General features: G+C 37.9%; 1 protein-coding gene across 10 annotated transcripts in view; it reads left to right on the top strand.

The window, feature by feature from the left end:
• The window catches only part of MAMDC2 (MAM domain containing 2), a 401,951-nt gene that overhangs the window by 124,759 nt on the left and 252,204 nt on the right, over positions 1–24,988 (top strand). For 2 of the 10 annotated variants that reach the window (XM_027041069.2, XM_015083994.3), the window contains exon 6: positions 1,852–12,306. The exons of the other annotated variants lie outside the window; for them this stretch is intronic. In XM_027041069.2, the coding sequence (XP_026896870.1) occupies positions 1,852–2,040 (189 nt within the window). In that variant the 3' untranslated portion in view covers positions 2,041–12,306. Of the gene's footprint in view, positions 1–1,851; positions 12,307–24,988 lie in introns of those variants that run through there. 10 annotated transcript variants of the gene reach the window in all.

Here is a 24,988-nt window from a genome sequence, read left to right as displayed (position 1 = left end):
ACACCCTCACAGACACAACTCACAAATAATGCTTAGCAAATGCCTGGGTGCCCCGTGATCTATTGGCCACTGCACCCATTAACAGTCTCTCCTCATTCTCCCCCTCCCCCAGCTCCTCACAAAGTTAATTTCTATCTCTGTGGACATTCTTTACAAGGAATCATACAATGTGTAGTTTTTTGGTTTAGTTTCCTTCACTTAGCATAATGTTTTCACGGTTCATCTATGCTACAGCATGTGTCAGTATTTTGTTCACTTTATTACCAAATAATGTTTTTTCACTGTATGAATAGATCACATTTTGTTTATCCATACATCAGTTAATGATATGTGAATTCTTATTGTCATTCTAATTCTAATTACTGTTCTGGAATCTGATCATTTCTACCTTCAGTCAATACCTTCTTCTGCCAGAATCCTTTTCTTAAAACATCACATTTAATCGTTTCACCTACCTGATCAAAATAAATCATCCTCTCTGCCTAGGGGATGCTAGAGAAACACGTTGACCCTGAATTTGAAGCTCCCTTTAGTTTGACAGAAGCTGGTGTAGGAATGAGCAGACCCTGCCTCCCTTTGAGCAGGCAGGTTTGGCCAGTAATGCTCAAATTTCGTTGGAAGGGCCTCTACCAGACCAAAAACTAACATATGTGCCTCAGAGAAATTAGACACTGCCTCTGAAAAACAAAAGCCCAAACTATACAGAAAATAACATGGATATAATGTAGCTTTAGGATTTTGTGGTTTGTGTTTCTTTTCATCTCCTAATTATTAAGAATTTCATGAGGGTCCTGGAGGGATAATGAATGCATCTTACAGTCAGATAATTAGTTACAAGTCCTGGCTGAATTACTTAATATTGGCATTCCTTAAAATCTCTTTTTCTTGAGATTTTAAGCAATATCTTTTCCTATATGTAAAGTGGGAGTAATAATTCCTATGTCAGAGTCCTGCTATGGATTAAAAGACATAAACACTCAACTATTGTGCCCAACCCATGATAGACACTCCTTAAATACATTGACCCCATACTTATTGTTATGGTTGAATAAATGGTTACATTTTCCAATTATTTTAAATAAAGCCAATCTAAGATTAGAACTATTTTGATGTTCTTTCATTGTTTTATAGTTCTGGTGATTTAATTTCAATATTGTGTTAGTGCTTTAAAATTAGCACCAATTTGAAGCAGAAATTAGATAGTGAGTTCAAGGGCTTTATGTCCCTTGTCTACCATTATCCTTGATGTAATCTGAGAGAATCAATATTCCCTTTTGGAAATGGTCAATGACAGTGTCTCATTTTATTACAACGGAAGTTTCTATGAAGTGCTTTAGGGGATAAATACCTTAAACATTATACTGGGTTATCCTGAGGTAAATTTCTCAGAGGAATGAACCCTTGAGTTTGGCATTTACTGGCAAGTCACTTGATAGCGACTATGAAAGATACAACCCAAGATAATATTCTTTGGAATAATTATAACTTATATTCAGTTTAAAAAGATGTTGAATGATAGGTAAATTGTAATTGTTTTGGTCTTACGTAGATGATCATGAAATTTAAACTGTTCTTTGTGCCATATATTTATGGTTTAGAAAAATTTTACATGTATAACAATTCATCTTTTTAGCTTTATAAATAAAAGAACTAGATTCTTCTTTCAGAATTAAAGTATTTGTAAATGAAACAATAGCCATATTTTCATTGAAGCATTTGTAACTTGAGATATTAAATTAATTGTGTGAAAATTAAACTTGGATCTTAATAAGATCAACTTTTAGAAATCACTCGTTTTTACATATTTCGGTCATTCAATATTATTTCTCTTTCTCCCCCTCTCCCCCATAGGATTATCCTTGTCAAGATGATTATTCAATAGTCCACAGAAAATGCCGTTCTCAGTTCACAGATCTAGATGGTTCCAAAAGATTTGGCATCAGCACTTGGCATGATGAAAGTGGGATTTATGCTAATTCATATATAAAACAAAAACTCTACCCATTAACTGGTGGTCCTATTGTCCCCTTTTTAAAATAATATATGGAATCAGATTCTCTAACTAATGAAAGAATAATGGATATAACAGTTGATTTGCTATCCTAATAAATGCAATGGAAATGGTGTTACTATAGTAGATTCCTTTAAAAACAATATCTTAAATATTCTAGGCCATCATGTATATATCCTTCTTCTCATAAAGCTACTCTGGTATTTCCCAAAGTTTAATGTGTATACCAGGGAAGGTGTACAGCACAATTCTAGATGGTAATTGCTGGAATTTTCTTTTATTTATGGACTATGTATTTATTTTAAATTTTATTAGAAAAAATGTATAAAGCTAGCACAGTCAAGCTTATGATTGCTTAGAATGGAAAAAATTTTTAAAAAGTAACCCAACTTAAATTCCACTTTTAAGGGAAAAAAAACATACATGGTACTCAGATTTGACATGAAAGTCAAATGGCTGAAGTTTGGGCAACACGGGAGAGAGAGAGAGAGAGAGAGAGAGAGAGAGAGTTGCAGTGGAGGTGGGGTGTGTATCTATTTATAGACTTTGGTTTATCTATGCTGGCTAACTGCAGTGTGGATTGTTTATTCAGCATAGTGCTTTTCCTTACTTAAGACAATACTTTTTGAGCATATGGAATAGGAGAGATGTAGCCAGAATCTTAGTGAAACTTTAGGGTTTGATGGGAAAACTTTAGGGTTTGATGTCTGCATCTAATATTATATTTAGAAGAAATCTTAGCAGTTGTTTTGACTTAACATCCCATTTTACAGATAAGCAAACAGAAGCTCACAGAGATTTAAACAGGTTGCCCAGAGGTACATAGATAGCAGATTCGAATTGATTTTTGAAGTACCTTTGATCTTTTCTTTCTTTGGAGGGTGAGTTTAACTATTTGGTCAGCCTAGGATTAATTTGCTGTCATTATCTTCTTTAAAATGTAAATTCATGAAATAGCACTTATGATAAATGCTAATTTAGCATTGCCTCCAACTCTTGATCAGCAAATTATGGTGGAGACCATAAGCCTTGTGAGTGGAGAAATGATAACTAATAAAGAAAAAGAAAATGTGGATATGCCTGGTAAGCATTCATCAGCAGAATTTGACTATAATTTCTTGCTGCTTTAAAGTATGTGTCTGCATGTACACACAATATACATATATATATTATACATAAATATGTATATTATAAGCGTAATGTTAATTCTTTTTCTTATTTTTAATTGAAGTATAGTTGATATACACTATTATATTAATTTCAGGTGTACAACTTAGTGATCTGACAATTATATACATTACAATATGCTCACTATGGTAAGTGTAGTTGCCATCTGTCACCATAAAGAGTTACTATAATATTTTTGGCTATATTCCCTATGTTATACTTGTCATCCTCTTAGCTTATTTATTTTAGGACTAGAAGTTTTACCTCTTTTATTTTTGAGAGAGAGAAAGAGAGAGCGCATGCACAAGTTGGGGAGGGGTAGAGAGAGAGAGGGAGACAGAATCCAAAGCAGGCTGCAGGCTCCGAGCTGTCAGCTCAGAGCCTGATGTGGGGCTCAAACCCACAAACCCTGAGATCATGACCTGAGCCAGAGTCAGAAGCTTAGCCAACTGAGCCACCCATGCGCCCCTGGAAGCTTGTACCTTTTAATCTCCTTCACCTATTTCACCTATTCTTCACCACTACCCTTCCCTCTGGCAACTACCAGTTTGTTCTCTGTATTTATGAGTCTTTTTCTGTTTGTTCATTTGTTTGGTTTTAGTTTCCACATATAAGTAAAATCGTATAGTATTTGCCTTTCTCTGTCTGACTTATTTAACTTAACGTAATACCCTCTAGGTCCATCCATGCTGTTATGAATGGCAAGATCTCATTTTTTTTTCATCGCCAAGTAAAAAAAGCCACTGAAAAAGAAAGGTGTACCACATCTTTATCTGTGCATCTATCAGTGGACGCTTAGGTTGGCTATTATAAATGATGCTGCAATAAACACAGGGGTGCATATATCTTTTTGAATTGGTGCTTTCATTTTCTTTAGATAAATACCCAGAAGTACAATTACTGGGTTTATAGTATTTCCAGTATTTGCATTTTTAATTTTTTGAGGAACCTGCATACTGTTTTCTATTGTAGCTGCACCAATTTACATTTCTACCAACAGTACAAAAGGGTTCACTTTTCTCCATATCCTCACCAACACTTGTTATTTCTTATCTTTCTGATACTAGCCATTCTCACAGGTATGAGGTAATATTTCATTGTGATTTTGCTTTGCATTTCCTTGAGAATTAGTGATATTGAGCATCTTTTCCTCTTTCTGTTGGCCGTTTGTATGTCTTCTTCAGAAAAAGACATGCCCCTCTGCCCATTTTTCAATCAGATTATGTGTTTTTTATGTTGAGTGGTAGAAGTTCTTTATATATTTTGGATACTAACCCCTTATTGGATATATCATTTGCAAATATCCTCTCTTATGCACTTGGTTCCTTTTTGTTTTGTTGATGGTTTCACTGTGCAAAAGTGAAACTTTTTTAGTTTCATGTAATCCCAAATGTTTATTTTTGCTTTTGTTTCCCTGACCTGAGGAGACAGATCCAGAAAAATATTACTAAGACTAATGTTTAAGAGTTTACATATGCCTATGTTTTCTCTTGGCAGTTTTTGTTTTCAGGTCTTACATGTAGGTCCTTAATCCATTTCGAGTTTATTTTTGTGTATGGTGTAAGAAAGTGACCCAGTTTCATTCTGTTGCATTAAAATGTTAATTCTTTATATATTGCCTATTGTAGTGGCTACCTGCCTAGGATTACCTTTCCTTCCACCAACTATAAATTGAAGTTTAATCACCCCTAACACTCAGTAACATATCTAGGGTAGACAGCTGTTTGAAGTATGCTGAATAGCTTCTCATCATTTGGTTTTCTTCCCTTTTTGTAAGGAAAAAGTCTTAATGGCCATATCATTATCTTTGAACAATGCCTGGTACCTAGAAAATAAGATTAATCTGCTTTAGCAGAAATTCTGTATTATCAGAATGACTAACATCACAGTTTCCATAATTGGCCTACGTGTACCATGAGGGATCCACGTAGAAATCTGCTTTGGGAGGAGCCTGGGTGGCTCAGTCAGTTAAGCATCCAACTTCGGACTCAGGTCACAGTCTCGCCATTCATGAGTTCGAGCCCTGCATTGGGCTCTGTGCTGACAGCTCGGAGCCTGGAGCCTGCTTCAGATTCTGTGTCTTCCTCTCTCTCTGTCCCTTCAGCACTCGTGGTCTGCCTCTGTCTCTGTTTCTCTCAAAAATAAACATTAAAAAAAATCCACTTTGGTTTGGTCTAGAAGGAGAATAAGAGATTATATTTGAACTAGTGAAGTAAAATGGCACACTGAAATAAAGAATACAGCAGAGATTTGCTCCATTCCAAATATTCACTTGCCATCCATTAGTGAATGAGTGAATGTTGGACTGGATGAACTTTACAATATTACTCTGAAACCCAGGTCTTATAGGTGCAAGTATTTTGTATTGCTTTGGATTTCTTTAGATAACTGTTTCAGTGGTTTCTCTTGTTAGTATCAAAGACCATTTGAAACAAGAAAAATTGGAGCTTTGATTTGATCATTGGAAATGTCTTCTTTAGGAAGTAACCACACAGCCTATTTATTTCCACATGCATACTTTATAGGATTTCACCCAAGGCACCAAAATAACAACTATCTCTTGTGTGTTGTGTATATTTATATTGTGTGTGTGTATGTGTGTGTATCTATCTATCTACACACACACACACACACACACACACACACACATACACACACACACAAATTTGTTCCATAGCTTCCTTTTGGCCTTTGTGTCTGTTCTGTCAGACCTGTTGGTGTGAGCCCACCATGGCAGATGCAGACTGCTGTGGGGAGTGTGGGAGATTGGTTGGGCAAATCCTAAGTAGATCTACTGCAGTGGTGGTTCTTTTTTTTTTTTTAATTGTCAATTTACCTAACATACGGTGTAGTCTTGGCTTTAGGAGTAGATTGCCATGATTCATCACTTACATACAACACCCTTTGCTCATCCCAACAAGCGCCCTCCTCAATACCCATCACCCACCACCCCCATCAACCCTCAGTTTGTTACAGAGTCTCTTATGGTTTGCCTCCCTCTCTGTAACTTATTTTTCTTTTCCTTCTGCTACGGTCTTCTGTTAAGTTTCTTAAATTCCCCATATGAATGAAATCATATGATATCTGTCTTTCTCTGACTGACTGACTTCATCTAGCATAATACCCTCCAGTTCCATCCACATTGCTGCAAATGGCAAGATTTCATTCTTTTTTATTTCTGAGTAGTATTCTAGTGTGTGTGTGTGTGTGTGTGTGTGTGTGTGTGTGTGTGTGTACACACACACCACATCTTCTTTAGCCATTCATCAGTTGATGGACATTTGGGCTCTTTCCATAAATTGGCTATTGTTGATAGTGCTGCTATAAACATTGGGGTACCTGTACCCCTTCGAATCACCACTCCTGTATCCTTTGGATAATTCCCATATTGGTGGTTCTTGAGTTAAATTTGGCTTACAGGTAAGTTTTGTATGGTCTTCATGATGTTTTTTTTTTTCATTAATTAAAAGAAATCAAGGCAAATTATATAAATTAAGACATTTTACTTAAATGTCTGGATTTCCATGCCCTTGACAAATTGGCAGATCTGGCAGCAGAAGGCCTCATTTTAATACAGCAACAATCAGCAGGGGGGAAAGCATTCTTTTGATGGGGGCTAAGATCATCATTTTGCTGCAGTTCTTACCTGGTACACTTCACTCATTTATGGATGCCTTGTGACCCTTTACCTAAGGAGGGGCAGGACAAACATGAAATAATTAAGTTGTGTAGCGGAAGGGAATGGATAGCGGAAAAATGGCAAAACTGGCAGCTTCTTGGTTACTAAGGTTAGGTTAGTAAAGGTAGAGACTGAATCCTAGTAGAAGGGATGTAGCAAATCTGGTTGAGTTCGAATAGGAGTCAAGATCCCAGGGTATGTGATGAAGAAAATAGAGCTGGGGAGTCAGCCAGGGGCTTCACTTTAGAAGTACAGAGGAACCTCAAATCCACTGGATTATACTAGAAATCCATTTGGCAGTGAGGGAGGAAGTAAGCATACTAGACCCAACCCCTGGGATGTGGAGATGACAGATGAAGATAAGTAGGGCCTGGCCAGCTTACTGGTTTACTTAGAAAGGAAAGCCCTGGATAACAGTGTTCCGGAAGTAGAGGGAAACTCCAGATTCATAAGACCCCAGGCAGGAATGGGAAGATACTTTCTCAAAGCTGTGTTGACCAGCAGCTGACTTTATTTCAGCGACAGTGGTGGACAATTTGCCAAGAACTGGAAGCCCACTCCCAAATAGCTGAGGTGGGACAAACATGAGGCAGCCATTATATGTCAAAGTGGAAAACCCAAAATCTCACACAGTAAATTAGTGTTCCCAATTAAGATCATAAGCTTTATAACATTTTCGTAAGCTTTTATTGAGATATGATTCTGAACCATCAACTTCACCCTTTTAAAGTGTATGATTCAATGCTTGTTGGTATTTTCACAGAGTTGTGCTCCCATCACCACAATCAATTTTAGAACATTTTCATCACACCTAAAAGAAATTCCATATCCATTAGCTGTTATTCCCCATTCCCTCCCAATCTCTCAGTCCTAAGCAACCACTAATCTACTTTCTTTCTCTATAGATTTTCCTATTCTGAATATTTTATATAAGTGAAATCATACACTGTGTGGTCTTTGTGACTAACTAGTTTCTTTCACTTAGCATAATGTTTTCAAGCTTCATCTATGTTGAATGAAGTTGTCAGTACTCATAAAGATATACTACAATGTATCCATTCATCAGTTGACAGACGTTGGGTTACTTCTACCTTTTAGCTGTTATGAATAATGGTGCTGTGAATATTCGTGTATGAGTTTTTGGGTGAATGTATGTTTCCATTTCTCTTGGGTATATACCCAGGAGGGGAACTGCTGTGTCATATGGGAACTCTGTTTAATCTTTTGAGGAACTGCCGAATTATTTCCTAATGTAGCTTTACCATTTTACATTTTCACTAGCAGTGCATAAGGGCTCCAATTTTTCCATATCCTTACCAACATCTGTTGTCTTCCATTGTTTTGATCATAGCCATTCTAGTTGGTGAGAAGTGGGGTCTCATTGCAGTTTTCCTTTGTATTCCCCTAATGGCCAATGCTGTTGGACATCTTTCCATGTGCTTATTGGCTATTTGTATATCTTCTTTGGAGAAATCTTAATTCATATCCATTTTCCATTTTTAACTGGGTTATTTATCTTTCAAGATCATAACATTTTGTAACATAATTTTTTTTAAAAAATGGTACACATAATCTAAAAAAAAAAAAAAGATTTTCGTTCTAAACTTGAGAAGCAGCCTGGAAGATTTCATTTAGAATCAAATATTGGAATTTCTGTTACAAAGTGACAATATTTGAAAATGAAGAGAATCCTGGAAAATTTTGGAGGCAGGCACTGTCGTGTGAAGATTTAGAATGCACGGGTGTGTGTTTAACCAGTGTTTTTGATAATGTTGATACAGTAAGTCAAAGTAATACTGAGATTATTTGTGAAATGCTATGGAAATGTATTCTTTTTTATTAAACTTTTTTTAATATAATTTATTGTCAAGTTAGCTAACATACAGTGTATAAAGTGTGCTCTTGGCTTTGGGAGTCGATTCCCATGATTCATTGCTTACATACAACACACAGTGCTCATCCCAACAAGTGTCCCCCTCAATGCCCATTACCCATTTTCCCCGCTCTCCACCCTTTCCACCCTCAGTTTATATTTAAGAGTCTTTTATGGTTTGCCTCCCTCTCTGTAACTATATATTTTTTTCTTTCCCTTCTCCCATGGTCATCTGTTAAGTTTCTCAACTTCCACATATGAGTGAAAACATATGATATCTGTCTTTCTCTGACTGACTTACTTCACTTAGCCTAATACCCTCCAGTTCCATCCACATTGCTGCAAATGGCAGGATTCTGTCCTTTCTCATTGCCAAGTAGTATTCCATTGTATATATAAACCACATCTTCTCCATCCATTTATCAGTTGATGGACATTTGGGCTCTTTCCATAATTTGGCTATTGTTGGTAGTGCTGCTATAAACATTGGGGCACATGTACCCCTATGAATCAGCACTCCTGTATCCTTTGGATAAATTCCTAATAGTTCTATTGCTAGGTCATAGGGTAATTCTATTTTTAGTCTTTTGAGAGACCTCAACACTGTTTTCCAGAGTGGCTGCACCAGTTTGCATTCCCACCAACAATTCCCTTTTTCCATGTTGTCGCCAACATCTGTTGTTTCCTGAGTTGTTAATTTTTGCTACTCTGATTGGTGTGAGGTGGTATCTTAATGTAGTCTTGATTTGTATTTTGTAGAAATGTATTCTTTAATTTTTTATTACATATTTCTACTTTTCACCTATCAGGATAGTAACTTAGGCTTGCTGTCTAGGAATCAAACTCATCTCATTTTCCAACACTCTTCCCTCATACTAAAATCTCCCCTCTAAGCAGTGGATCTTAATCTGTTGTGTTCATGAGCACCTTTGACAGTCTAAAGAAATCCAGACCTTTTACCCTGTAAAAGTTACAAATATTCCTGTGAAGAGAACATTGGGAAACACTCTGACATCATAAGTAATGAAGCTTTCCTCTGGAAGATGACGAAATAAATTGTGAGTGTTTAGCAAGCTACTATTAAGGTCTGTGTGTCCATTTCTAGAAGATAAAGTATACATGTATGTACACACACACATTGTATTTTTGTAGGGCAACCACAAAAGAGAATATGTAATTTTATCAACTAGCATTTGCTAACCATGTGGTCTCCTGGGTGGTCTCTCTAGTCTGAGTGGCAACAACTGGGGCTGGATGGTCTGGGATGGTCTCACTCACCTGGCTGGCTCTTGGCTCAGAGTGAGCTGGAGGTCAGGGATGCCCTTGCTGGGGGTCATTCATCATGAGGCGGAGAGGCTGAGCAGCAGACTGGGCTTGTTCACATGGTGATGGCGAAGTCCCCAAGAGCAGCGTGTGGGGAAGCCTCTGTGCACAAGGCTTTTCAAACATCTGCCTGTGTCATATTTACTACAGCCCGACTGGAGCACGTCTGGGGCCATCCCAGAGTCGTAGGTGGGTTCTCCCAAAGAGTGTGGATAAGAGGGGGTAGTTTGGTCCATTTGTACAGTCTACCAGAGTACTGTTGTACTCTTGTGAGAAGTCCTTTTCTATACAGAAATTGTGCCTCTTCCCTTTAGTATTTCTTTTTTTTTTAATTTTTAATGTTTATTTATTATTGAGAGAGAGAGAAAGACAGGGTGTGAGCACAGGGGAGGGGCAGGGAGACATAGAATCCAAAGCAGGATCCAGGCCCTGAGCTGTGAGCACAGAGCCCGATGCGGAGCTTGAACCCACAAACTCTGAGATCATGACCTGAGCTGAAGTCAGATACTTAACCAACTGAGCCACCTAGGCTATCTCCCCACTTGGTACTTCTATAATAGAAACAGAAAGACCTTTTCCATTTGTCTTAAGTTGGTAACATAATTTGGTGGCTTTTTTTTGTTGGTTTTTATGTTTTTGTTTTTGTTTTTTTGTCACTTCAGACCCTTGCTCCTGTCATTGACAGTCCTCACAATGTTTATGGGTTGGGATAACTCTTCCAGGCCCACTCCTAAGACAAAGTGAATGCTCCAATCAGGGTTCACTGGATAGCTGAGATAGCTAGCTGAGAACTGTGAAGTTCCTTCTTTGGTAGACAGCTGGAAATAGCAAGTAGAGAATAAAGGAACACGAAAAATAACCTGTTGACTTCTATCTCCTACTGTCCTAGAACTATCTCATTGCAACGAAAGGATCAAAGCAGTTGGCACATTGTAGGATAGCGTCATCCACCCAAAATACTTCATACCTTTCCAGGAGCTTTATGGATACCCCAAAACCCAGTCATCCAGGGTTGGAAGTTGGAGAAGGCAACAGTTACATGGGAGAGGAACATGACCTGAGTTTTCTAGAGGTTAAGGTCAGGGGCCAGACGTAGTATAGAATTTCCAGGTCTAGAGTCAGCTAACAGGGTTGAGAACCAACATGTGCCAGTGCTTTTAGTATATTTACATAATTCCATCATCACAACAACTTAATGGATATTGTATACGTGTGTGTACATGAATGTGTGTGTGTGTGTGTATGAATGTGTGTGTGTATGATTATCATTACTTCTGTTTGGCATTTAAGCTTCCAATTGGTGAAGTGACTTTTGGAATTAGAACCAAGACCCCTAAAAATAAGCCCAGAACTTTCTTTAGATGCTCACTGTTAAGACAAATATGATTCAACTCTTAGTGATTAAGGAAATACTGTTCATTTAGCCTGTGACTTTTCAGTGGCCCATTTCTGGGCAGTTTGCCAAATGGTCACACAATCCATGTCCCACCGATTCTCCCAACAGAAAATCAGCTCTGTACTTCCGTAGCCTGACCACTTTCTACCTGGTACTGTATGGATGTGCAGCCTTGTTTTCCCATATTATTCATTGGCCATTGTTTTTATGAATCAGAGTTAAAGTGTGAGAGAAGTAAGCATGCTATGGACTCAGAGAGGCTCAAAACATAAAATTGTGACTTTTTTTTTTTTTTACTGTTTTGAAAAATATGCTTATCCCCAGTGAAATAGTCCCTAATTCTCTCCCCAAGTCCGGAATCGGTTGCTTCCTCCACCATTTGTGACTTTTGTATGAGTCTTTCATGGCACTCATCTGATTATCTTATGGCCATTTCACAGGGGTTCTTGAAGAGTAGGGATCATTTCTACTCATCTGGGGGCCACGTGTTTCTAAAGCACAGTGGGCACTCGGAAGTGCTGAAGGAATTCGCATAAAGACCCCTGTCATAATCCTATGCCGTTAGGAATGAGTGCATGGGTAACTGATAATTGCAATCCATGGAATCGGAACGGCTTTGGCTAGAAGGATTCAGATAATTAGCATGTTTGTATTACCAAGGGCTTCAGTGGTAATCTTGGGAAATGGGAGGAGTTGGCAAAATTGGCCTAAGAAAGTTTCATGCACCGAGGGCAAGACAGTTTGCCAGAGCTTCCGTCATTCCGACTGTAATCATTCTTGCAGTAAAACACTGTTCGTCTGTAAGCCAGAGCACCAATCAGAACAAACACCGCTCCTGTGGCAGGTAAAAGTTGCATGCTATCATGTGATGGGCACGATACAGGCAGCTGCTGAGCCTGAGGGCTGAAAAGATGGTGTGGAAGAGGGGCTGAGAGGAAAATTGTTTTAAGGAAATGCTGCACCAAAGAAAAAGCAGTGTGCACACTGCCTTTCTGTGGTCCACAACCACTGTTACACATTCGGTTATCTAAAGTGTAACTGCCCACAGAAGCTATAAACTTGGAGGACAGTGGTGCTGAATTGGATGTTTGAGACTTAATGTTTAAAGTGGTATAATTTGCCTCTTTGTGTTTGCCTCAAGCATCCTCACTTAAATTTCTTAGTACGGAAAATGAAATTGTTCTGTAAGTTCGCTAAAGGTTACTGGCGACAACTCATTACATCCCTGCTCATGGTGCCTTGTCTTTATTTTATGGGCTTGAAAAATATTTATGAATAAGTGACAGTTTTGTCATTTTTGTATTCCCCTGAACACAAACACCACGTGGTTCTTACAAGTCACTTTCCTATCACAGCCTGGGAACGGACAGCAGCCGTCTCGGAGAAGTAAAACAAGCTCTCTCCCCCCCAAGAAAGCTGCAATATATAATCAAAATGAGGTATGGGAATGACATTCAAGTTTGACTTCTTCACAGTGTACCTATTTACAGCACATGGATGACCAAGAATTAACCATGGAATAGGTATTCTATTGAGCTGCAATTCAAATAAAAAAATTACACAGGGGGCGCCTGGGTGGCTCCATGGGTTGAGCATCTGACCTCTGGCTCAGGTCATGATCTCATGGTTGGTGAGTTCAAGCCCCTGTGGAGTTTGCTGCTGTCAGCACAGAGCCTGCTTTGGATCCTCTGTCTCCCTCTCTCTGCTCCTCCCCTCCTCATGTACGGACTCTCACTCTCTCAAAAATAAATAAAACATTAAAAAAAGAAAAAAAAATACTAAGGATAGGTGCCAATTCCCATCTTCCAGGTAAAACTGTTATTTTAAAATTCATATTCTCTTTCTGAAAGCTTAATTTATATTACCAGTACCCAGATCTTAGAAAATACAGAAGCTGGCCAAATAGTGAAATTTGAAACAGAAAAGGTATGCAGTTTGCAGTCTTGGTGTACAGCAATGAGATGTATTTGTAGAAAAAAATACTCTCCTACCCGGGAAACTTTTTCAGAATGCAATTAGAGTGATGTTATTATAGGCATACATTAGTTCACATACTTTTGCCTGCAAGAAACAAAATTATTAAACTGATTTAAACAATAAGCACATTTATGATCTCACCTAACAAGAAGTCCAAGGGTAGGGCAGGTCCCTAGTCTGCTAACATCCAGCCTCTGCACGTATCTTGCCTCTGCCTTCCTCACACTGGCTACATTGTGGTTGAAGCTGTTGTAGCCGTCATGTCCAGACATGAGGATGTCCAGAGGAAAAAGAATGATTGTCTGTCCTTGAGTGCATTACTCAGGAGTTGGGAAAGCTTCCCCAGACGTCTCTATCATGCAATCTCAGTGGCCAGAATTGGGTTACATGTACATTCCTGAAACCCAGCAAGGGGAATGCCATGATTAGGTTAGACAAACCAGAATCTTCTCCTGAGCTTCATGCAAATGGGGATAGCTTCTTCTGGATTCCGTTGCTTGGTTACATCAGGCAAAGCAAGGTCCTGTCAGAAAGACAGAAGGAGGGAAACAGATGTTGGGCAGGTAGCCAACAGAGTCCGCCCAAGGGGTCACCTGGACCCTGGCTATCCCTTTTCTTTTCTTACAAATAGATGCTGTCATGGTACTCTGCCCAAGAAAAATGAGTTTCTCTTAAAAAGTCAAACTACCTTGAGCAAATTGTGTTTTGCTTATTTCTGTTATGGGGGCATGAGGATGCATTATATCATGCAGCATGTGACACTCTACTTGAAAATCTCCATTCACTGTCTCTGCCCTCACACCTCTTCCTCTCCCCTCTTCTCTTGTGTCATCCATTCACCCAAACTCTCACAAGTCTTCTCTCCCCCTTTCTATCTCAGGAATTGAACTCACCCTCACATGTGGGGAAGGTCTGCCTACTATTATTGATTTGAGGACCTGGAAGCCCAGCCTCCACCCTCATATTTATTAAAGTATTCATTTACTCACTAATTGCGGAGAAAATAAATTTTCTTCATAACATTACATACAGAAAAGTCTTTAATACTCTTTATTCTCTTTGGAAGTGTAAATCACTTGAAAACTTGGTATTTTAACTAATATTAGGCAAAGGTTACTTGTGACCTATCTCATGAGTGATTGTAATGGATCAGAGTGCTGAGACTGTATAGTGGAGGACTTTTGATCAATAATCATCAATAACTCCAGCCCTGACCTCTCTCCTGAGCTTGACTCTCACATATACTGCTCATCTGTACCAGAGAGTAACGGAGCCTCACTATGTTCAAAATGAAATAATTTTCCATTGCAAACTTGTCCCTCCTGTTTCCTGCTGCTATTAACAGCACCATCCTCCTCCTCCCAACACTTGTCTGAAGTTTCTTCCTCCCTTGTTCTTCATATTAATCTAGCATTTCCCAAAACTGATCTGGGAGTATTGGCATTCCTTGAAGAAAGTGTTACAAACAACAGCAGCAACATGTTGAGAAGCAGGCTTATAAATACAAAGAACAAACTGGTGATTGCTAAAGGGGAGGGAGGATCGGCGAAATGGGTGAAGGGGACTAAGAGGTGCAAAATGTCATTATGAAATAAATAAGTCACAAGGGTGGAAAGTACAACATAGGATATATAGTCAATAACATTGCAATCATGTATGGTGACAGATGGTGACTGTATACTTACCTTGGTGAGCACTGAGTAATGTATAGAATCATCAAATTAGGAGCGCCTGGGTGGCTCAATCACTTGAGCCTCCGACTCTTGATTTCAGCTCAGGTCATGATCTCATGGTTCGTGGGTTTGAGCCCCGTGTTGGGCTCTGTGCTGACACTGCAGAGACTGCTTGGGGTTCTTGCTCTCTTTCTATTTCTCTTGCTCCCTCTCTCTCAAAATAAATAAATAAACATTTAAAAAAAAAGGAATTATCAAATCAATATGTTGTATACCTGAAACTAATATAGCATTGTATGTCAACTATACTTCAATAATAAATAAATAAATAAACAAATTAATTAATTAATTAATTAAAAATAAATTAAAAAGAGAAATGTTCTGTACTCAAATGTCTTCGGGGAATGCCGTATACCATATCCCTATCTTAGAGCATTATGATGCACATTAAAGACCCTGAAAACTTCTGTAGAACAGAAGGCAATTAAACCCTGTTTCATCTGGCATTTCCCAGATTTACTTCATCACACAATCATTTTTTCAGGGAATATCTGTTCATAGCTCATAGGATCTTAGTATTTCATGGAAAACAGGAGGGAAAACATTGATCTAAGCAATTTTTAAATCAAGATGAGGGACAAATTTAATATTTACTTAGTATTTAATAAGTACCATATACTTTATAGGTGAAGTTGATCTTCTGTTAAATTTCAATGCTAGTAACAAGGGGGGAAGCCCAAGTACTTCTGTTAGTAGGCAGATATAGACAGAAATCCAACTTCATGATGACGACATAAAGTACAGATGTACCTTAAATGTTATAGTAACTGGCATGTACGTGTTCTACACTTTCTCCCTTATTTTTCTAGACAAAGGGTGATGGCTAACTCCTTTGTTGGTTCATAACCCTCCAGGAGCTTCCTTGGTGTAATCTAAAATGGGCCCCTCATAAGCAGAGGGCAAAGAGGGCAGGGTGAGACAGAAGAAAGAAGCAGGCCATCCAGGTTGGTAGGTGACAGTTTTAATAAGAGAAAAGGGAACCTACATACAGGCTTGTCTTTGGCAAGCAAGCCTAATGCATCCCCACGCCCACCCTCCAAATCTTAAAAGTTTATAGAGGCGCTAACTGGGCTCAGTCATGGACACCATGCAGGTGCTCTCCACACCACATCACCACCTTATGGCTGTGTCCCTGGAGCAGCCTCTGGGAGAGGGGAAAGGCAAGCAGAACCCACATTTCAAGGACAGGAGACTGGGTGAGAAGCCTCTGAGTGCCTGAGTCCAGTTTACAGGTCAATCTGCACTCACATCTTTCTGATGACTTTCCCCAAAGTCCTTCTGCTTTATAGTCTCAAAACTATGTCACATTTCACCTCTTTCCATTAAACACCAATAGAACTTGTGGGTTTGGGTTTCAACAATCATTTTAATAAAGGTAAAATTGAGTATTTATAGATAATAATTCTTTTAGTCTATGTTGTACCACCAGACCAAGGACTTAAGGAGCCTTTTACCTTAACAATTCATATAAGTGCCTACTAAGTGTTCATTTATGAGAAGGTAAGATTCTATAGATTCTTAGCCTACCCTCAAAAACTATCAAAAACAAATCTGCATTTAATTAAATTTAAGACAATACAAATGAGTAAAATCCCCAAGCAGGAAAACAGATGAGTCTAATCTGAAACAAATTTTGCAGTGTTTGGGAAAGGAGAAATTCAAGTTATAAATTGGGAGAGAGAAAGAATGGATTAATGGTAGAGTATTTTTCAATATTGTATGTTTTAATGCATTTAATTCCCCTTTTCATTAAAAATTTATATGAACTTCCAGTAGATTGAATTCAGGTAGTATACTGACTGATCAGATAGTTGATATGATACTGGCAAAGAGTTGATTGAGCTTTAAAAAAACAAACTGCACAGTGCATGTGGTGGCATTTTAAAAATTGAAGTACATCAAGCAAAGAAATATTTCTAAAATGCTCAAGCAAATACAGGAATCAGAAAATGCTTTTCTGTTCAAGCCAGCTGAAGAAAAGAACATAGGAAAATCGTAAAGTAAAGAGCATTTCTTTTCAGGATGCCTCTTTCTCATAAGTAGTTTAAAGTCCAGTGAAGTGTTCTAAAAGCTCTTTCACATAACGCAAGAAAATAGAAAAAGAAGCCTTTGGCGTTTCTAATTTTATTGAATAACTGCAAAACAGTGGCTTTGAAAGAGAAGAAAAAAACTCAAGAAAATGGGTAGTCGAGCGGCATGATAAGACAACAACAAAAAAAAGCAGATGAAATGAGTGTGGAGGCAAATGTAATGCCTCTCACTTCAGAGAAATCAGGCAGAGAAAATTATCTCAGGAGATTGCCAAACAGATGGCATGCTAAAGAATCTTGGATCTCTGTGAAGATAGTTGGCCTCAGTCGAAGTCCTGGTGTAGGGGAAGGAGGTTTTTTGAGGAGAGGAAAAGTCTTAGCTCTCAAATGCTGCTAATGCAAAGGGGAGGTGGTGATTGTTCATGGAAAAATATCAATGGTGAAAATTCTAGATTTTTAGGGCTGAATGGTAGAATATGTACATTTGTTACTTAGCTTGAGGTGATGTTGGACTTAAAAGTGTGGCACGAAGACTCCTGGGAGTAATAGTTGATTTCTTAGGTGCTGCAAGGAATATACCAAATAAGGCTGGAGCATTTTGAAGGTCTAGAAAAGTAAGAAAGTGTTAAGCACAGACACATGCACATGCACACACACATACCAACACACACAATGATAAAGATATGTCAAAGGGACACAAGAGTCAACTGAAAGAACTCCAAATGATCATAGATGGCACATCATTTAAGCAAAAAAATAAGTAAAACTGTATTGGATTATAACCTAAATAAATAAATAAATAAGAATAGAGAACGCTCCCTCCCAGAAGAATACCAGACAACTTATGTAGATATTCCACCCTGGAAGTCATGAGCATAACCTCCAACTTGTTAAGTGTGGGCTGCACATACTGACTTTCCACCACATTATACCATATGGAAATGGGGGAATATGAATAATTATAGTGGAGAATCATGATAAAACCACCTCGCCAGACCAATGTCAACATCAGCAGTGATAAGCAATGTTGATAGTATGTACCCTCAACTGATGTGGTGAAAATGGTACTTGACCTCTGTTATCTTCCTCTAAACCCCCATAACTCCAGTCTAATAGTGAGAAAAGCATCAGATAAATCCCAAATGAAGGACATTCTACAAAACAACCAGTAGCCATCAAAATTTTCATGGTCATCACAGTTAAGGAAGGCCTGAGAAACTGAGAACTAAGGACAGATGATTTACTAAATGTCGTGTGACATCCTGCATGGGATCCTGGAGCAGAACAAAAGAAGGACAATAGGTTGAAAACTAAAGAGATTTGAATAAAATATGGACGTTAGTTAACAAGAATGTAACCACATTGTTTCACTGTGACAAATATATCGTACTAATGCTAATAATAGGGGAACTGAGTCAGATTTATATAAGAACTCTGTACTATATTCACAACGTTTCTGTAACTCTAAAACTATTCTAAAATGAAATTTTTATTTAAACATTTAAAAAAATATTTGCGATGAATGCTGGCACCTGAAAATGTTGGCTAAGAAATTGTTATAGGATTGTGATTTTTGATATTTGATAGCCAAACCTTGTAATGTTAAACTTGTTTTCTCCATAAGTTGATTTGCTTGGATGAATACCTTATTTTTTAAGTGGTTAAAACACTTCTATACCAAGTCAGCAAAACTAGTTCCAAAAAATTTGGTAGGCAAAAAAACAAAAATAAAAGGTAAAAAGTAAACAAAAGGTAATTGGATCCACCAATACAAAAATGCACTACATATTTTATTTATTAAAACTTCAGAATATATAATTAAGGGAAAGTTCTTCTTGAATGTTAAAAGTTGAAATGGTGACTATCTTGGGTAATATGACTAGAAGGGACATTAAGGCTACTTCAAGGAGCAAATGTTCCTTTTCTTGATCTAGGTGGTAGTTACTGCACAATATTTACATTGTGAAAGTTTTTGTATGTTTATTTTCAATAAGTATATTTCAACAAAAATGTTCTGAAGGAAAAACAGTTGAACTTGAGAAATTTACCAACTTGCTTTTTGACATCCATTTGCAAACAAACTGTAGGGGCGCCTGCGTGGCGCAGTCAGTTAAGTGTTCAACTCTTGATTTTGGCTCAGGTTATGACCTCACAGTTTGTGAACTTGAGCCGCATCGGGCTCCATACAAACAGTAAGGAGCTTTCTTGGGATTCTATCTCTCCCTCTTTCTCTGCCCCTTCCCGACTTGGGCTCATGCACTCTCTCTCTCTCTCTCTCAAATAAAACTAAAAAAAAAAAAAAAATCAAAAGAGAAACTGTGCTTTTCAAAGTGGAGGACCTAATAGTGCTGTGTTGTTGTTAGAAATGTCTGTTGTCCACTTATTTATTCACTCAGTCCACACATATTTATTAAACACGAGAACTGTCTTGTCTCTAAAACCATAGATTATATGGAAAGTAGACCTATAAACAGAAAGTAATATGTTATGATAATTGCTATAATGGATATGTGTACAAAGGTAATGGGTTTCCAGAGATGTTCTTTGGTCCATCAAGGGAAGTCAGAGATGCTTCACAATAGGGAGGGGCATGTGAGTCGATACATGATGAAAGAGCACACATTTGCCTAAAAGGAAGTGGGTGTCATTACGTGGAACAAGGTGAGATGAAGAGAGAATTCTAGATGGACATAATGCTAGGGAAAATTCACAGAGGCAAGATGAATCTTGGAAAATGTCTATAGTTTTGGGGAATGGCAGGAAGTGGCAGCAGCTGACTGTTATGGACTGAATGTGTGTATCCTCCTAAAATTTATAAGTTGAAGTCCTAACCCCCAATGTGGTGGTATTAGGAGGTGTGGCCTTTGGGAGGTGATTACATTTAGATGAGATCATGAAGATGGGGTCCTTTTGATGCAGTTAGTGCCCTATTAAGAAGAGACCAAAGAGCTTGCCTTTTCCCTCCATCGTGTGAGGACAGTAAGAAGATGGCTGCCTGTAAGCCAGGAAGCACACTCTCACTAGACACCTAATCTATCTGCACCTTGATCCTGGGTTTCCCAGCCTCCAGAACTATGAGAAATAAATGTTTATTGTTGAAGCCCCCCAGTCTGGAGTATTTTGTTATAGCAGCCAGAACTAAGACATTGAAGCAATGGAGGAAGATGGGAATCAGATCACAAAAAGCCATATATGTCACGCAGAAAAAAAGATTTTATCCAGGAAGTGATGAACTTTAAATGGTGAGTAATATGATAACAAATATTATTAGAAAGATAACTCACAGGCAGTGTTGAGGAATGCTTGGAGGACAATAGCTGGAAGCAGAAAGTTCAGTAAGGAAGTTTCCACAAGAGAGATGATGTCAGTGGGAACAGAGAGCAGTAGAGAGGGAAGTTGAAAATCTAGAGTTGGCAGGATGGGGAGGGGGACATGGTGTCCAAGATGACGTCAGCAGTGCCACTAACAAAGATAGAGAATAAAGCGAAAGTGAGAATGTGGAGAAAGAAAGTTCTGTCTGAGATAGGTTCAACTTGGGACACGCAGGTACAGACATCTAGCATGTGGTTGTATATAATGGGAATGGGGTGCAGAGGAATTATTTGGAGTTATGAGAATTTTCTGTAGTGGACATATAGTTGGTAATTGAAACTAAGGGAGGTCCGAGTTCATTTATGAAGAGTAAGTAAGTAAGCAAATCATCCCAGATGAGGGTGTGAAGGTAGGAGGTGAGCTGTTAGAGTCTGTGAATGCTCCACCAGGCATGGGTCTAAACTCCTTAAGAAGGAAAGTGTGGTCAGGTGTAGGTATATGGGATGAGCAGGAGACTAGAGGTCTAAAGAGGTGGAATTGTTTGGGATTTACAGTAGTGAGGGGATGGATGAGAACATTAGGAGGGTGTGAACTCATGGTTAAGAGAGCACATTACCAGAGTTTAAAATTTTCAGGCTGGGATAGTTGTGAGGTATAAGTAGAATGTCAGTTCCATGAGGACAGGAGCATTTCACTGTATCCCCAGTAGATGGGGCAGAATATGGCTTGTGATGGGTGCTCAATAATATGTTTTGAATAAATGAACAAATGAATGGAGCAATACTGAAGTGGACAGAATGGGAAGTTAATGAATGGAATGAAGTCAAGGAAGTCTGTTGAAATCCTTAGGAAACTTGAATAGATGTCTTTGATTTTTGTTTAGGAGGGCATGTCTCATACCTTCCATTGTGGCAAGCAAATTAATAGACATAGTCAGAAGGTTTCTATTTCCTAGGATATGACCATATCCCCAGAAAAGATCCTTTATTACTCCCTGATTTAGAGAAAATGAATTTCTGTAATGTATAAATGTCTATATTATAGTCAAAGCAACACATTCTGCTTTGAGGATTTCATCAGGCTAGCATTTAAAAATGTTTGATATAAAATAGGTAATACCACCTATATGTAATCTAGTTAAATCTTTAACTTAAATGTATGAAACTTTTAGTTCTCTTTTAGTTTATAAGAAATTCAAAGACTAGAAGATAGGACACTGTAGGACTATTAGCCCAGTTTATTCATCAAGTCAGCGAGATTTAAGATTTTAAAAAAGAGGGAACTCTGTCAGATTGAAGAGGAAGCCTGGATTGGATTATTGTTTACACTGAGCAAGTTGTAAAATCATTTAGTGATAATTGAGGGTGTTAGACTATGGACGGGGCATGAGAAAAACAAAAGTTTACTGATGTGGAAACTTGTGGCTCATTAATGACTAAGGTGAAATATAAAGCATCATGTGCAGTATCATGTAATTTAGGTGAAAATTTCATCAATGTTTATAAATGTATATAAAAATATCTGGAAGGATATATAACAAGCTCTTAGCAAGGGTAATGTCTGGTTTGTGGGAATGTGATATTTTAATTTTCTTGTTCTATTTATCTATATGTCTGTACTGAGTTTATATTTCTTTGCAATATTAAAAAGTTATGTTTTGTTTTAAAAGTTAAAATGAAAAGAAAACAGATAGTTTAGAAAGAATACTTTTATTCTAAACACTACAATAGAGTAACTTCCTGTATTAGTTTACTAAAACTGCTGTAACAAACAGCAAACAAACTCTGTAACAAACAGAGAAGCTTAAACAACAAAAACTGTTCTCAAAGTCCGAGATCAAGATGCCAGCAGGATTGGTTCCTTTGGAGGGCTGTGAGGAAGAATCTATCCTGTTCCTCTCCTTTTAGCTTCTGATGGTTTATTGCTATCACCCCAATCTCCACCTTCATGTCCACATGGCAGTCTTCCTGTGTGTATCGCTGTGTCCAAATTTCCCTTTTTATAAGGACACTGGTGATATTGGATTAGGGGCCCAGCCTGCTTGGTATGACCTCATTTAACTAATTATATCTGCAGTGACCCTATTTCCAAATATAGCCACATTTTGAGGTACCAAGGATTGGAACTTCAACATATGAATTTTGGAGGGGCACAATAACCCATAACAATTCTCAGGAGAGGAGTCCTCATTATTTCAGAGTGGTTAAACTTCCCTACACAAGGGAATGAAGGTTGCGGTGTATAAGCTGTTTTCTCTTTCACAATCAAGCCAAAATACTATTCTTAATGATGACTTTTCAGCCAAGAATATATAATGGAGAAAGGACGGTCTCTTCAATGAATGGTGTTGGGAAAATCAGACAGCCAACGCAAAAGAATGAAACTGGACTATTTTATGCCATATACAAAAATCAAGTCAAAATGGATAAAAGACGGAAACATAAAACTTGAAACCATAATAATCTTAGAAGAAAACGTAGGGGGTAAGCTCTTTGACATTAGTCTTGGCAGTGATTGCTTGGATTTGACGCCAAGAGCAGAGGAAACAAGCAAAAGAAAGTAAGTGTGATGACATCAAACTAAAAACTTCTGCACAATAGAAGAAACTATCCACAAAATTAAAAGGCAACTTACTAAAAGGGAGAGAATATTTGCAAATCATTTATCAGATAAGGGGCTAATGTCCAAAATATGTGAAGAACTCATATAATTCAACAGCAAATAAATAAACAAATAAAAATAATCTGATTGGGGCACTTGGGTGGCTCACTCAGTTAGGTGCTGGACACTTGATTTTGGCTCAGGTCATGATCTTGTGGTTTGTGAGATCAAGCCCCATGTGGGGCTCTGCACTGATGGCATGGATCCTGCCTGGGATTCTCCCTGTCTCTCTTTCTCTCTCTCTGCCCCTCCCCTGCTTGCACACATACACTCTCTCTCTCTCTCAAAATAAATACATAAATGTTAAAAAGATAATCTGATTATAAAATTGGTAGAGGAACTAAATAGACATTTTCCCAAAGAAGACATACAGATGGCCAACAGAAACATGAAAAGATGCTCAATCAACATCACTGATCATCAGAGAAATGCCAATCAAAACCACAATGAGATGTTACCTCACACCTGTTAGAATGGCTATGGTCAAAAAGGCAAATAACAATTGTTGAAGGTGTGGAGAATAGAGAACACTCGTGTACTGTTGGTGAGAATGTAAACTGGTGCATCCCCTATGGAAAACAATATGGAGGTTCCTCAAAACATAAAAAAGGAGCTGCCATATTATCCAGCAATCCCACTTCTGGGTATTTATGCAAAGGAAATGAAATCACTATCTCGGAGATATCTGTACCCCCGTGTTAATTCCAGAATTATTCATAATAGCCAAGATGTGGAAACAACATAAGTGCCTGTTGATGCATGAATGCATCAGGAGAATATGGTATGTATATATACAATGGAATATTCAGCCATACAAAAGGATATCCTACCATTTGTGACTACATGGGTAGACCTTAAGGACTTTACGCTAAGTGAAATAAGTCAGACAGAGAAAGGCAAATACTATATATATGATCTCGCATATAAGTGAGATCACAAAAAAAGCTGAACTTGTAGAAACAGAGAGTAGAATGGTGGTTGCCAGGAGCTGAGGGGTGAGGGTATAAGGAGATATTGTCAAAGGATACAAATTTCTAGTTATAAGAGAAATAATTTCTGGGTTTCTAGTGTACAGCATAGGGACTCTAGTTAACAATTCTATTGTATATTTGAAAGTTGCTAAGAAAGTATATCTTGAAATTTCTCCTCGCAAGAAAAGAAATGTAAATGTGTGAGGTGATGGACTTAACTAAACTTGTTGTGGTAACAATTTTGCAATATATCTGATATCAAATCCTTTCTGTACACTTAAAATTAATGCAGTGTTATGTTTCCATTATATTTCCATTAAAAAACTTTTCTCTTTACCTATAAACAAAAAAATCTCCACTTAAAGAAAATAACCAAACTGTAGTGACTCCTTCATAGGTAAGTTTTATTTGAACTTGAACTCAGATATCCATAGGCTAAATAAATGTTGTTAAAAATTCTACCACCCCTGATGAAATTGATAGAGAAGGGTTTTTTGTTTTTTTAAGAAGAAGCATGTATTATCGGGAAAAAATTTTGCCTTTTGGAAAACTGGTATTGGTCTCTGTGATACAGTTTTTAAAGTTAAATATAAGGCCCAGAAATGAAGATTTAGTATCAAAATACTTATTTTTTCTTTCTGTATCAGGCAAAAACAGTGCCATGGAATGAATTGTGGTCTAACGCTTAAAATCTGGCTCCCTCTGCTGGAGGATATGATACCTTTCCTCCCTTCCTTTTAATCTGCATCCAAGCAAATAAAGGATAGGAGTTCACAGCTCAGAGTTTTTTGATTTTCATGCATATATGGAAATTGTCTCGTTGACCAACTTGTGGTTTGTAATGGAGAAAACTTG

This window comes from Acinonyx jubatus, chromosome D4 (genome assembly GCF_027475565.1).
Source record: "Acinonyx jubatus isolate Ajub_Pintada_27869175 chromosome D4, VMU_Ajub_asm_v1.0, whole genome shotgun sequence".
Lineage (NCBI taxonomy): Eukaryota > Metazoa > Chordata > Mammalia > Carnivora > Felidae > Acinonyx > Acinonyx jubatus.
Note: the sequence above shows the minus strand (reverse complement) of the source record. Positions and strands in the feature narration are given on the sequence as shown.